The sequence below is a fragment of the Crocuta crocuta genome, unplaced genomic scaffold (genome assembly GCF_008692635.1).
Source record: "Crocuta crocuta isolate KB4526 unplaced genomic scaffold, BGI_CrCroc_1.0 scaffold24, whole genome shotgun sequence".
Taxonomy (NCBI): Eukaryota; Metazoa; Chordata; class Mammalia; order Carnivora; family Hyaenidae; genus Crocuta; species Crocuta crocuta.
Window position 1 is genome coordinate 13,607,238 of NW_027530974.1, and position 12,029 is coordinate 13,619,266.

General features: G+C 47.8%; 1 protein-coding gene across 1 annotated transcript in view; it reads left to right on the forward strand.

Annotated features, from left to right (window-relative positions):
* Positions 1-12,029, forward strand: part of JARID2 (jumonji and AT-rich interaction domain containing 2) — a 273,790-nt gene that overhangs the window by 189,491 nt on the left and 72,270 nt on the right. Inside the window, 1 exon segment of the mRNA XM_077770125.1 lies at positions 7,948-8,117. Coding sequence (XP_077626251.1) covers positions 7,948-8,117 — 170 coding nt within the window.

A 12,029-nucleotide genomic window follows, 5' to 3' on the forward strand; every position in this document is an offset into this window, starting at 1 on the left:
TTTCAGTAAGTTGGCAAAGCTTCAGGCCCCGCTCCCACACCAGCACAAAGAACACAGCCATGCTGGTCATTTTAAATTTGCCAGACGCAACGTGTCTTATTTATTTATTTATTTTTGAATGGACAGACCCTCCCCTCCCGCCCATTCCTTGCTCTTTGTTTAGAATTGAGATGTAATCTAAGTAATTGGATTTACCAGCTCCACTTCTTGTTCTTCTTTTTTTTAAATATTGGAAAATTGAGTTACTAAAATGGCATGTTGGCGAACACGTCCCTCCACAAGGGGCCGGCTGAGCGTGGCTTTCCGTCGCCTGGTCCCCCTCATTCTGTCTTCTCCAGCTGCGTGGTGCATCCGCGCCGGGTCCTCCTCAGGTTTGTAAACTGTCAGAAATCCTGGGCAGAAGTGGAGTGTAATTAACCTAGGAATTGATGTCGTGCTGTATTTAGGGGTGCCCTAATGAAGGGCACGGATAGCAGCCAACTGGTTTACACTATTCTGGAGAGCGAGCAAGGGGAGGCCGGGATCGCGGGGCCACCCTCTGAGTCTTCTGATGACAGGCCTCCTGGGAAGCTTCTGAAGGCAGATGAGGGCAGGAGGGCTGAGGGGTGCTTTACAAAAGGAAACCTGTTTGGCGGAGAACTTAGTTGGCTCATTGGTGGGATTTTTAAAGGTATTGTCTTGCAGTTGATTAACTTTCAAAATAGTGCTGGTGTTTCTTTTCTCCCATAAAGGTTTTGTGCTTTTAAAAAAAAATTTAAGGGGCACCTGGGTGGCTCAGTTGTTTAAGCGTTCGACTTCGGCTCAGGTCATGATCTCATGGTTCGTGGGTTCGAGCCCTGCATCGGGCTCTGTGTTGACAGCCAGCTCAGGGCCTGGAGCCTGTTTCGGATTCTGTGTCTCCCTCTCTCTCTGACCCTCCCCTGCTCATGCTGTCTCTCTCTCTCTCTCACAGAAATAAATAAAAAACATTAAAATTTTAAAGATTTATTTGGGTAAAAAAAAAAAAATCCCTTTTTTTAAAAGTTAATTTTGAAAAGGAGAGTGAGAACAAGGAAGGGGTGGGGGGAAAGAATCCCAAGCAGGCTCTGCACTGTTAGCACAGAGCCCCATGTGGGGCTCAAACTGACAAAATGTGAGATCATGACCTGAGCCAAAACCCAAGAGTCGGATGCTTAACCTCCCCAGCCACTCAGGTGCCCCTATTCGGGTAAAAATTTAAGTGATCAAGCAAAACATTTCTTTTGGCTGTTGACCATACCAGCTAAACCCCAAATAAGAGAAAAAGACTGTCACCTTTTGTGTAGCTTGGGGGGGTGTGGAAGGGAAAAGGAGGAAGATGGGAACCCCCCACCGAGTTTATGCAGCTTGATCCTGCAGTACAAAGTCCATGTGTGCTTGGCCGTGTGGCAGGACCCTTCTCCCCAGGCTAGTAGATTGTGACCCATGGACAGTTGTGACATATTGGTCACTGTGTGGTGGGATGGCATCTTGTTTCCAATGGTGGTCGAAGCCAGAATCAGACCTCTGCTTAGCTTTTGTTTGATGATGTCGATGGTGGACAAGTGGCTCAGTGAATTCGTAACTAAGTGATGACCTTGGTAATGGTAGAAACAGTGACCATGTGGGCAGATATTTAGTAAGATTCCTGTGAAATGGATTCTTTTCTTTTTAAAGTTAGTTTATTTATGAAAGATGGAGACAGCTTGAGTTGGGGAGGGGCAGAGAGACAGGGAGACACAGAGTCCCAAGCAGCCTCCAGGCTCTGAGAGCCCGACGTGGGGCTCGAACTCACGAACTGAGAGATCATGACCTGAGCCGATGTTGGATGCTTACCCGACTGAGCCACCCAGGCGCCCTGGATTCTTTTTTTTTTTTTTTAATTTATGTGTTATTTTGAGAGAGTATGTATACGCAAAGAGAGGGAGAGGCAGAGGCAGAGAGAGAGGAAGAGGGAGAATCCCAAGCAGACTCCGTACTGTCGTGCAGAGCCCGACATGGGGCTCAAACCCACGAACTGTGAGATCATGACCTGAGCCAAAGTCAAGAATCGGATGCTTAACAGACTGAGCCACACAGGAGCCCCCAAACATTCATATGTTTAACTGCGTGACTCCTCAGGAATGGATGGTTAAGTGTCGCCCATCAGTGGCGCACCAGGGCCGCATTCCTTCTGTTTGCTCCCAGCCTTGATGGAGGGCTGCCTTCTCTACCTGGTGCGCGCAGAGGAGAGCCCAGTAGAGCAAGTGCTGCAGGCCCCAGAAGGGCAGGGGGTGGAATCAGGCTTGAGCGGGAGGTCAGGGGCAGTGTACTCCTTTAGGATGTCCCCCTCTGAAGAGGAGACTTTTGAGCAGAGACAGGGAAGAAGTGACCTCCATAAAAAGTAACAGGTCTGGAGTGTTCCTGTCATCAGATGAAAAGAAGCCAGCATAAAGGAGAAGAACATTCCAGATGGAGAGAGCAGTCTCAAGAAAGCAAGATCCCTTGGGTTATTTGCCTCTGTCTTAGGGCATTTGTTTACATAGAATGACATTCTGGGATCTGATCAGTAAGTTGTCTTTCATCTCCGCATATTTTGTCCTCCCTTTGGGGACATTTTAGCTTAAATCGGATTCATCCCAGCAGGGCTGAGTTTTGTCATGACTGAATTGGCGTGGGGCTTCTGGACGCAAGAGCTTCTAGACAAGAGGCCTACCACGTGGCCTTGCCTGTGAAAAGGCTGGGCCTCACATCCTCCTTGTATGAAGCGTGGTGTGACCGAGAAAACTCTGAACTGAGGACTCAGTGTTTGGCTTTTGGTCTTTTGGGCCTGGTCTCCCAAGCTGTGTGGCCTCTCGGTTGATTGTGTCGTGAGGGTGATCTTTGCAAGATCTGTACAAAAGTTAAAGCCTTTAGCTAAGTTTGTTTATTTTGAAAGAGAGCACGGGCCGGGGGGTGGGGTGGGGCAGATAGTGGATCCAAAGCAACTCTGCGCTGAGAGCAGACAGCCTGATGCGGGGCTCGAACCCACAAACCGTGAGATCATGACCTGAGCTGAAGGCAGATACTTAACTGACTGAGCCATCCAGGCACCCCAGAGCCTTTTAACATTTGTCTCAAACACCAAAGCTGCTATCTCAAACAGATAGCCTGTGTCTATATTTTCTGAGCTTGCTGTCTGAATTTTTTAGTCCTTTACTTCATGTACACACATTCACATCATGGAAGGGAAGTTGCAATGATGGAATGAATGGTTTGACCTGAGACCACTTCTTTTCACTCACCCCAGCGGCCCCCAGCTCTGGATTTTAACACACTGTAAACAAAATGGGACTATATATATTCATCTATAAATACATTTAATTAGGTCTTCTCCGTTGGTTTAAGTTGGTTTGATCTGTTGAACTTGGCTAGCTGCAGAGTTTGATTTAATTGCTTTCAGTGACTTAAGTATATACTTAGGATTCTAGAGTGAAGCCTTCTGTGATGAAAACTCTTTCCATTTAAAAACGAAAAAATGTTTTAATGTTTGGGGGGGGAGGGAGGGAAACACAGAACCATGAGATTGTGACTTGAGCCAATGTCGAACACTCCACAGACTAAGCCACTCAGGCTCCCCAAGAAAACTCTTTCCTTAATCGGTTAATAAACCACAAACATGGATGTGCATCCTGCTCTAGTTGATCCTTCTGTGGTCTGGACGAGGGACAAACCCCTCTGTGTGTTCTGGTATTTGTGTGTCGCCAGTGGGCATTGGAGGACCATGCTGGCTGCCTGAAGGTCCAGAGGCTTAGGAGACCTTGAACTCCAGATTCCCGTTGACCCCAGGGGCTCCATTCTCTCTCCAGCCCCACGATGAGCCTGAACCATCTTAGTTCAAACCCTGTTTTCATTCTTAGGCATTTTCGCTGTGGGAATGAAAAGGACAGTGCATGTTTCTGGGTAAAATGCCAGCTGATGGGAAGGGGTGGGAATGGAGGGGTCGCGCCTGGCCTGCCTCTCAGCTCCATACAGCACTTTCATGTCCTTAACCTCTCCAGGTGCAGATATTCTGGCTCTTTAGCATATCTGGGACCCCTGCTCCTCCTCCCCCTCCCCCTCTGGTCTTTACTGATTTAAAAAAATTTTTAATGTTTTTAAATGTTTTTTTTATTTATTTTTGAGAGAGAGAGAGAGACCGCGTGAGCAGGGGAGGGTCAGAGAGAGAGGGAGACACAGAATATGAAACAGGCTCCAGGCTCTGGGCCATCAGCACAGAGCCCGATGCAGGACTCGAACCCACAAACCATGAGATCGTGACCTGAGCTGAAGTCAAACGCTAATTGACCGAGCCATCCAGGCATCCCTAGTCTTTACTGATTTAAAATCACATCCACTCCTTTCCGGGCATCGGGCATTCTGGGATTGGAGTCCTCTGTCCCTCCCTTACAGCGTGCTTCACGCTTACCCCGTGGATTTGGCCTCTGAGTTGTATCCTCCAAACTCCGTTGTTGTACAGGACCCGCAAAGCCAAGCCAACACGTCTGAAACCCTCCTGGGACTGTGCAGGATGAGAAGCTCAACTGCTGACCTGCACTTACTGCAAAGCAAAGATTCTTCGGGCTGCCCCTTAAAAAGAAAAGATACTGGTTTGTCTCCCTCAGTCCCTGCTTTCATCTGAGCCTCCCAAATACTTAATCACTTGCGAGCTGGGCTTATTCCTCTGAGGGGGAATTTACTTGACTGCCTTTTTTTTTTTTTTTTTTAAATCTGTTACTTACTTGCTTTAGTTTTCATGGTCTCCCTGAGAAAGTCATCAGGACAAGGTGCCTCTTATTTGAACAATGGCGGGAGCGGCCTATTGTTAAGACCCCGAAATTGTAAAGTATTTCACCGCGCCCTGCTCCGACCTCCGCACCTTGTCTGCGTTTGCATGTTGGATTTTCGTTAGGTCTGCACCACCTTCTCGGGACGTGTATTGTTGGGAAACTTGTTGTTGCTGACTTTAAAAATAAAAAGGCCACAAGCGGCATTCCATGCACCTGCAGGAGGCGCTGTTCCCAGGAAGTTTCTTTCGTGCCCGGAGCATGAGTTGTGTCCATTTACGTGAAGATGTACGTGTTCATACAATTGCCAGTTAAAAAACCATTTTTTTTTCCAGGTGGAATAAGGTGAACTGGGGTTTTTCTTTCAAGAGGGAGGGGAAGTTGCTGGAAGAGCCGGGTAGCTACGTTGAGTTCAGGCCACCCTGCACTTGGGCGTCTGGCTTGTTGAACGTGGTCGCCGTTTGCACCCTGGCCCTTCCTCTGACACCTGCTGCCGCTTGGGCCCGCGAGTTGAATGCAGAAATTGAGGATGAGCAGTGAGAAACTTCCAGTCACACTGCTTCTATATCTGTAGAATCTAATAATAAATTTATGTGCACTTGCCTTTTTTTTTTTTTAAACCCCAGTTTAGTCCTCTTATAAAAATATCCTTTTCTAGGGGCGCCTGGGTGGCTCAGTCGTTTAAGCTTCTGACACTTGGTTTTGGCTCCAGTCAGATATCACAGTTCCTGAGTTCGAACCCCGCATCGGGCTCCGCGCTGAGAGCACGGAGCCTGCTTGTGATTCTCTCAATACGGTCTCTGCCCCTCCCCTTAAAGAAAAATTAAAAAAAAAACAACCCTTTTGCACCTGATACAAAAGTTAAAAGGGGAGAATCCCTGAACTCAGAACTTGGGTCCTCACCACTGTGGCTCTCTCCACCCCTCCTCCCCCATCTGTTCTTTAAGCTTCAGCACCCCCATTGAGTGTCCCTCCTCTGGGCTTAGTGCCCACCCTCGCACACACTTCTGGGGTGTCACGTCTTTAATACAGGCAGTCGGTTGGTAACAAAAAAGCTTTGTTCTCTATCACCAGGAGACAGTGGTGTTTGCCCTAGTAACCGTTTTAGTGTTTGGGAATTTTCGTTAAACTTGTTGGGCTTTCTGCTGATAGCTTGTTTGTGCGGCTGTTTCATGTTGGTTACTCCTGGGTCCTGAGTGCTTTTGATTAGCCTAGATGTGGGTAGGTCTCAGGGACTGAAGGTTGCCCAGCAAGTAAATAGTGGTCGCACTGTCTCTCTGTGGATCAAATGTCAGTTGTTACTGGGAACACCGTCTATATGGTGGTGTTTCTCGCTGTTTCTCCTGGGTTTGTGGAGGGAGGCCAGAGTAGAGGCTCATCAGAACACAGGGTGGTTCAGGTGTTTTTACAAAGTAGAGAAGTTGTGTGTGTGTGTGTGTGTGTGTGTGTGTGTGTTTTGCTGGACTATCTTGTTAAACACCAGAGTGTTGATTTAACATGGGAAGGTATTGTGAGCATGGGCAGTTTAGTATACTACAATTATATTTTTAATTTATTTTTTAAAAAATTTATATATATATTTTAACATTTATTTATTTTTGAAAGACAGAGAGTATAAGCAGGGGAGGGGCAGAGAAGAGAGGGAGACACAGAACCTAAAGCAGGCTGCAGGCTCTGAGCTATCAGCACAGAGCCCAGTGCGGGGCTCGAACTCAGGAACCATGAGGTCATGACCTGAGCTGAAGTCAGATGCTTAACGACTGAGTCACCCAGGTGCCCCAATTACTACTATTTTAGGTAACTTCAACAATAAGTAAAGGAAGATTTATTTGTGCTTTACTAATATACCTGGTTTCTTTTTATTATTCTCAACCAGCCGTTGCGGGGTGGGGGTCGCATTTTCAATTCCACATAGTGATTGCTTCTGATTTGGATTCTGACCCATCCTGTGCTATTGGGCTGCTGTTTGGTTTCTTCTTTGGGGGGAGTTGGGGGTTGGTCTTCCCCACCCCCTCAATCCTGTTTGTTGAGCACAGGGCTATGTGCAGGGCTGGCCAGTCGGTCTAAGCAGCACATGAGCAGAGGCTTGCTCTCTCTGACGCCGGCCACTCCCCCTTGTGAACTGGGTTCTCTACAGTGAAGCAAGAGCCCGTATGAGGTAATTCGTGATAAATGTCAAGTTAGTTAGACATAAAATAAAAATATGGCCGTATACGTGTGTGGAGGCTAGAAAATTAACAGTGAACTGGTGGCTATAGTGTTAGCAAGGAAGTGAAGACGACTTTCCAAGACTCATTAGAATTCAAAGGCTAGAAGGAGCACCTTTCTTGCATGTCGGAATTTGTAAATAAATGGAAGATGCCTAGTTAAGGAAATATGCGCTGTGATTCGTAGGTACCCTGGATAAACTAGGGGTCAGTGTCTGTAGCTTGTGCTGGGAAGATGCCTGACATGTAGATTAAGGCCAGCTTTTTGAATCCCTGACTGAGAAGTTAGGACTTGCCCTGTAAGCAGGGGTGCCCAGAATTTGGTGGTATTTCAGATGGACTGGAGAAATCGAGTTCTTCACCCCCTACATTACAAGCGTCCATGAGTGTAATGAATTCGTACGGCTGGATTAGGGTCAGAAGAGATTGGCGGTGGGGAGACATGGCTCTGGGGGTGTGAGATGGGGTCAGTGGTGTGCAGGCAGGTGGCGGGGGCTGGGTGTATATAAGGGCACACTATGAAGGCAATCGTGTATGTGTGACGGCATCACGTTTAAGCGTATGATGCTTGATACGTCGTGTGGCAAGATGGCTTTGCATTTCTGTCCTCACTCTGGGCTTAATTTAAAACTACAAAAGCCATTCATTAATTCCGTGTCCGCAGAGCCACCTGCGATGTTAGGCGCACACGTGGTTGGTGCATAGACGTGTGCTTGTACACATACACTTGTGTGGCGCCTATTTATATCCGGGTCGAAAACCGAGCCTTGTAACAAAATTTATTGCCCTTTATAACGACCCTGTGGGTTATGAGAGGGTGAGAGATACAGAACTTTAATTAGTAAGAGTTTGCTTGAATTAGGGTCCTTCCCCCCCCACTTCGTGTCTTTAGTGCCGCACGTAGATCTATATCTTCCGGTCGCCGCCTATTTCATTTTTATTTTCCCTTTGCTTTACAGGCCGAGGCTGCAGGCACAGAGGAAGTTCGCACAGTCTCAGCCGAATAGCCCCAGCACCACCCCGGTGAAGATCGTGGAGCCGTTGCTGCCCCCTCCAGCTACTCAAATTTCTGACCTCTCTAAAAGGAAGCCCAAGACAGAAGATTTTCTTACCTTTCTCTGCCTTCGAGGTGAGACCCGGTTCCCCGGCGGGTAGGAAGGAGCACCTCTGTGCAACGAAAAGGGGGAGACCCTCTCCCGAGGAGTAGATGTTAGGTGGGGTCTGCATGGGAGACCTCTTTCAGTTGCCCGGCCTGCTCTTGGGGGTCGGTTTGAAGTGACCTGTGACACTGAGGGGGTGCTCGAGTCTTCATACTTCTCCTTCTGTTTTCATTTATTTGCCTCTGAAATCTACTTTCTTGGCTGCTCAACACCGTCTCCTCGTTTGCTGTTTCTTTTTTTTTTTTTTTTTTTTTTTTTTTTTTTTTTTTTAATGTTTTTTATTTCTAGGAGAGAGAGACAGCGTGAGCAGGGGAGGGTCAGAGAGAGAGGGAGATACAGACTCTGAAACAGGCTCCAGGCTCCGAGCTGGCAGTCAGCACAGAGCCCGACGCAGGGCTCGAACCCACGAACCGTGAGATCATGACCTAAGCGAAAGTCGGATGCTTAACCGACTAAGCCACCCAGGCGCCCCTCCTCGTTTGCTGTTTCTAGCTTTATTTTTACAACCTGACTTTTCCCGATCCCCCCTTTCCGGAACCCCCACCATCCTGCCACAAATGTGTTTGGCCAACATTGCCTTTGTTCTGTGACTGTTTTTTCTCTTCTCTTCTCTTCTCTTCTCTTCTCTGCTCTGCTCTGCTCTGCTCTGCTCTGCTCTGCTCTGCTCTGCTCTTCTCTTCTCTTCTCTTCTCTTCTCTTCTCTTGGTGTCTTGAGCAGAGATGGTTTTCTTTGGTCTTATTTTGTAATGTCTGTCACAAGCCACATGGACTGAGGTGCAGACTTTTTCACTGGATGACTTCAGGAAGAATCCTAACAGTATTTTCCAAGTACAGTTGACCCTTGAACAGCACAGGCCCACTTCTCGGTGGTGGTGGTGGTGGTGGTGGTGCCGTTTGTTTTTTGTTTTTGTTTTGCAGTAAAGTAGCATAAGTGTATTTGCCCTTCCTTATGATTTTGTTAATAACATTATTTTCCCCAGCTTGCTTTCCTGTAGGAAGACAAGATAAAACGCATGCAGCATGCAAGATACGTGTTAATGGCCTGTTTACATTATGGGAAAGTCTTTGAGTCCGCAGTGGGCTGTTCATTAGTAGTAGATAAGGTTTAGGGGGAGTCCTAAGTTCTACACGGATTCCTCCTGTGTAGAAGGGTTGGCTCCCCCAGTTAACCTCCACATTGTTCATGCCAACCGAATGTAACAGTGAAAATGGCGGTCGGTGTAAACGGGACTAAATTCACAGAGTGCAAGGTTGAGGATAAAATTTCATAATAAGGGATTAGTGTGGGTGTACACGGCCTTATTTGGGAAAGTGGTTACTGCAGGAACTAAGATTGTGGGGAGGAACATCGAATCCCTGAGAGCTTCGGGAATCTCGTAGGGCCATGGTAGCCACAGAGCAGCGTGTGAATAGGAAGAGTTTCTGATGAGGTTACCTGACAGAAAGGTGACGGTGACAGGGATGTGGTCTGTGCCATTGGTCCTTGGGTGGGGATAGGGCTTCAGGTCCAGGGTCATGTACATTAAAAAACCAACAATAACAGTGTTTTCTGAAATAAGTTCCAGCAAGATTTTAGTATAAAGAATTCTTTTGTACACTATTTAAGAATTTCCACCTTGTGGCCCGTCGCTCCTTAACACATGAGTGTATATGTTCTTAAAATAAGGACTTGGACAGTGATCGTTATTACCATTTAATCTTCCAGGTCCTCCTCTCTGATGGCTTCAAATGCCCTAGAGAAAGGGGGTCCCCAGTTTAGAGCAGGGAGATCAGGTCCCAGTTGGATATCGTCTTTAAATGTCTGCTCACCTTGGAGCTGGTCCTCAAGTCTGTGTTTCGTGACCTTGACTCTTGAAGGTCACAGGCCAGTCTGCCCCATTCCAGTGGTCTTGGGGGACCCTCGTTAGGTTCTCAGCTTGCGTTTCGGGCAGGAATGTCCCAGAAGTGATGCTTCTCATTGCATCAAGCGGTGCACGGTCCAGTCTGTGCCTTCACAGTGCTCATCGGTTAAGGGGGATCTGCCAGGCCTCTCCATGGTGAAGCACGCTTTTTGCCCCTTGTAACTTGTGTTTCATTGGGAGGTTCTTTGGAAGTCCATATTCCATTTCTCCTCAAACACTGTGCCGTTTGTTTCATCTGTGTGGGCTCATTTCCGAATTTTTTTTTTTTTTAATATATGTTTAGTTTTGAAAGAGAGGGACTGAGCATGGGCAGGGGAGGGGCAGAGAGAGAGAGAGAGAGGGAGACATAGAATCCGAAACAGGCTCCAGGCTCTGAGCTGTCAGCACAGAGCCTGACGCAGGGCTCAAACTCATGAACCATGAGATTGTGACCTGAGCTGAAGTTGGATGCTCAACCAACTGAGCCACCCAGGCGCCTCTGTGTGTGGGCTCATTTCTAACTTAATTTGTTATGTCCTAACCTATTACTTTTCAAAGAAAGATATTTGAGTCTTTGTTCAAAGATTAAACAAAAGTTTTTTAAGTACAGTCTGCGCCCTACAACATGGGGCTCACACACCCAAGATAGAGTTATATGTTCCCCTGACTGAGCCAGCCAGGTGCCCCTCTATTACTATTTTTCGTTTTGTTTGTTTGTTTTGAGAGAGGGAGATGAGAGAGCAAGCAGAGAAGGGCAGAGAGAAAGGAAGGGAGAAAGAATCACAAGTAGCGATGTGGGGCTTGAACTCAGAAACCAGGAGATCATGATCTGAGCCCAAACCAAGAGTTGGATGATTAACGGACTGAGCCTCCCAGGCGCCCCTCTGTTACACTGTTTGGATGTGTGGAACCCCTACGTGGTGGCTTCTTTGTCCTTTGCCCCTTTCCTGTCTTTCACCTTGCTTCCCAGCCCATCAGTGTTCTAGACTCATCTTGTGTCTTCCCTTGCTCAGCTCTGAACAATCCATTTCTCCAAGGAGCCCTGTTTTCGTGACCGCTGCTCTCTGGGTGCCACAGTCCGGGCCCGCAGTGTGCTTTTTAGCTCTTGGAGTGTTCTTTGTCTTAGGTGCCCTGTGAGTAATGTGTGCAGTGTGTGTGTGTGCCCGTGCGTGTGCACAAAGGCGTGTGTGTCTGCACACGCAGGCTCAGGTAGTGCATCTAGGTGTCTGTTTCCATTGCTGTGTAGATTGAAACCCATGAATTAGCACCGGTACCTCCAATCTCAGTTTAACACCAAAGGGTTCGTTCTGGTCTTCTTTCCACATCAAAGACTGAGAGACTTAGCTCTTACTATTCATAAGTTATTTGTATACCTGAACAGTTTTTCCAGCCTCACNTTGGACCGTCCTTACTGGGCTGCCCCACATGTGGACACCCCCCTTCTCCCTCCTTTGGCTCTGACCCCCCCCACGGGCCACCGTGCCTGCTTCTCCCTCTCTCCCTGGTCTCTCTCCTGCTGATTTGCTTTAGGAAGAAATTGTTAAGGAAAATGAAGAGTTGACATTCACGATGGACATTTATAGGCTGTTGAAAGTTCTCGGGGACTCTCGAGATGCGAAGGGGAATGATTTCGGTTGGACATTGTCCGGCAGCTGGAGATGGGGAGATGAGACCGAAGGGAGAAGAGACCGGAGGGGCTCCTAACCGAATAATAGCTGCTTGCCGAGATTCTAGTGATCCCGGGTGTCGCGGTGACCGTGGAGAGGGGGAAAGGGGGAGAGGAGAGAGAGAGAGAAGGGCATGACCGGCTGGCCTGTCCTCTGTTAATGGAGAATCCCCGGGACCAGGTGTCCTTGGGAGAAGGAATTTACTATGTCATCAGAAGCAGGACTGTGCTTTTGTGCCTTTGGTCACACTTGACATTTTAGTGAAGCTGGAGCCAGGTGTAACTTGGAGGTGTGACTTAGAGTGTGTGTGTGTGTGTGTGTGTGTGTGTGTGTG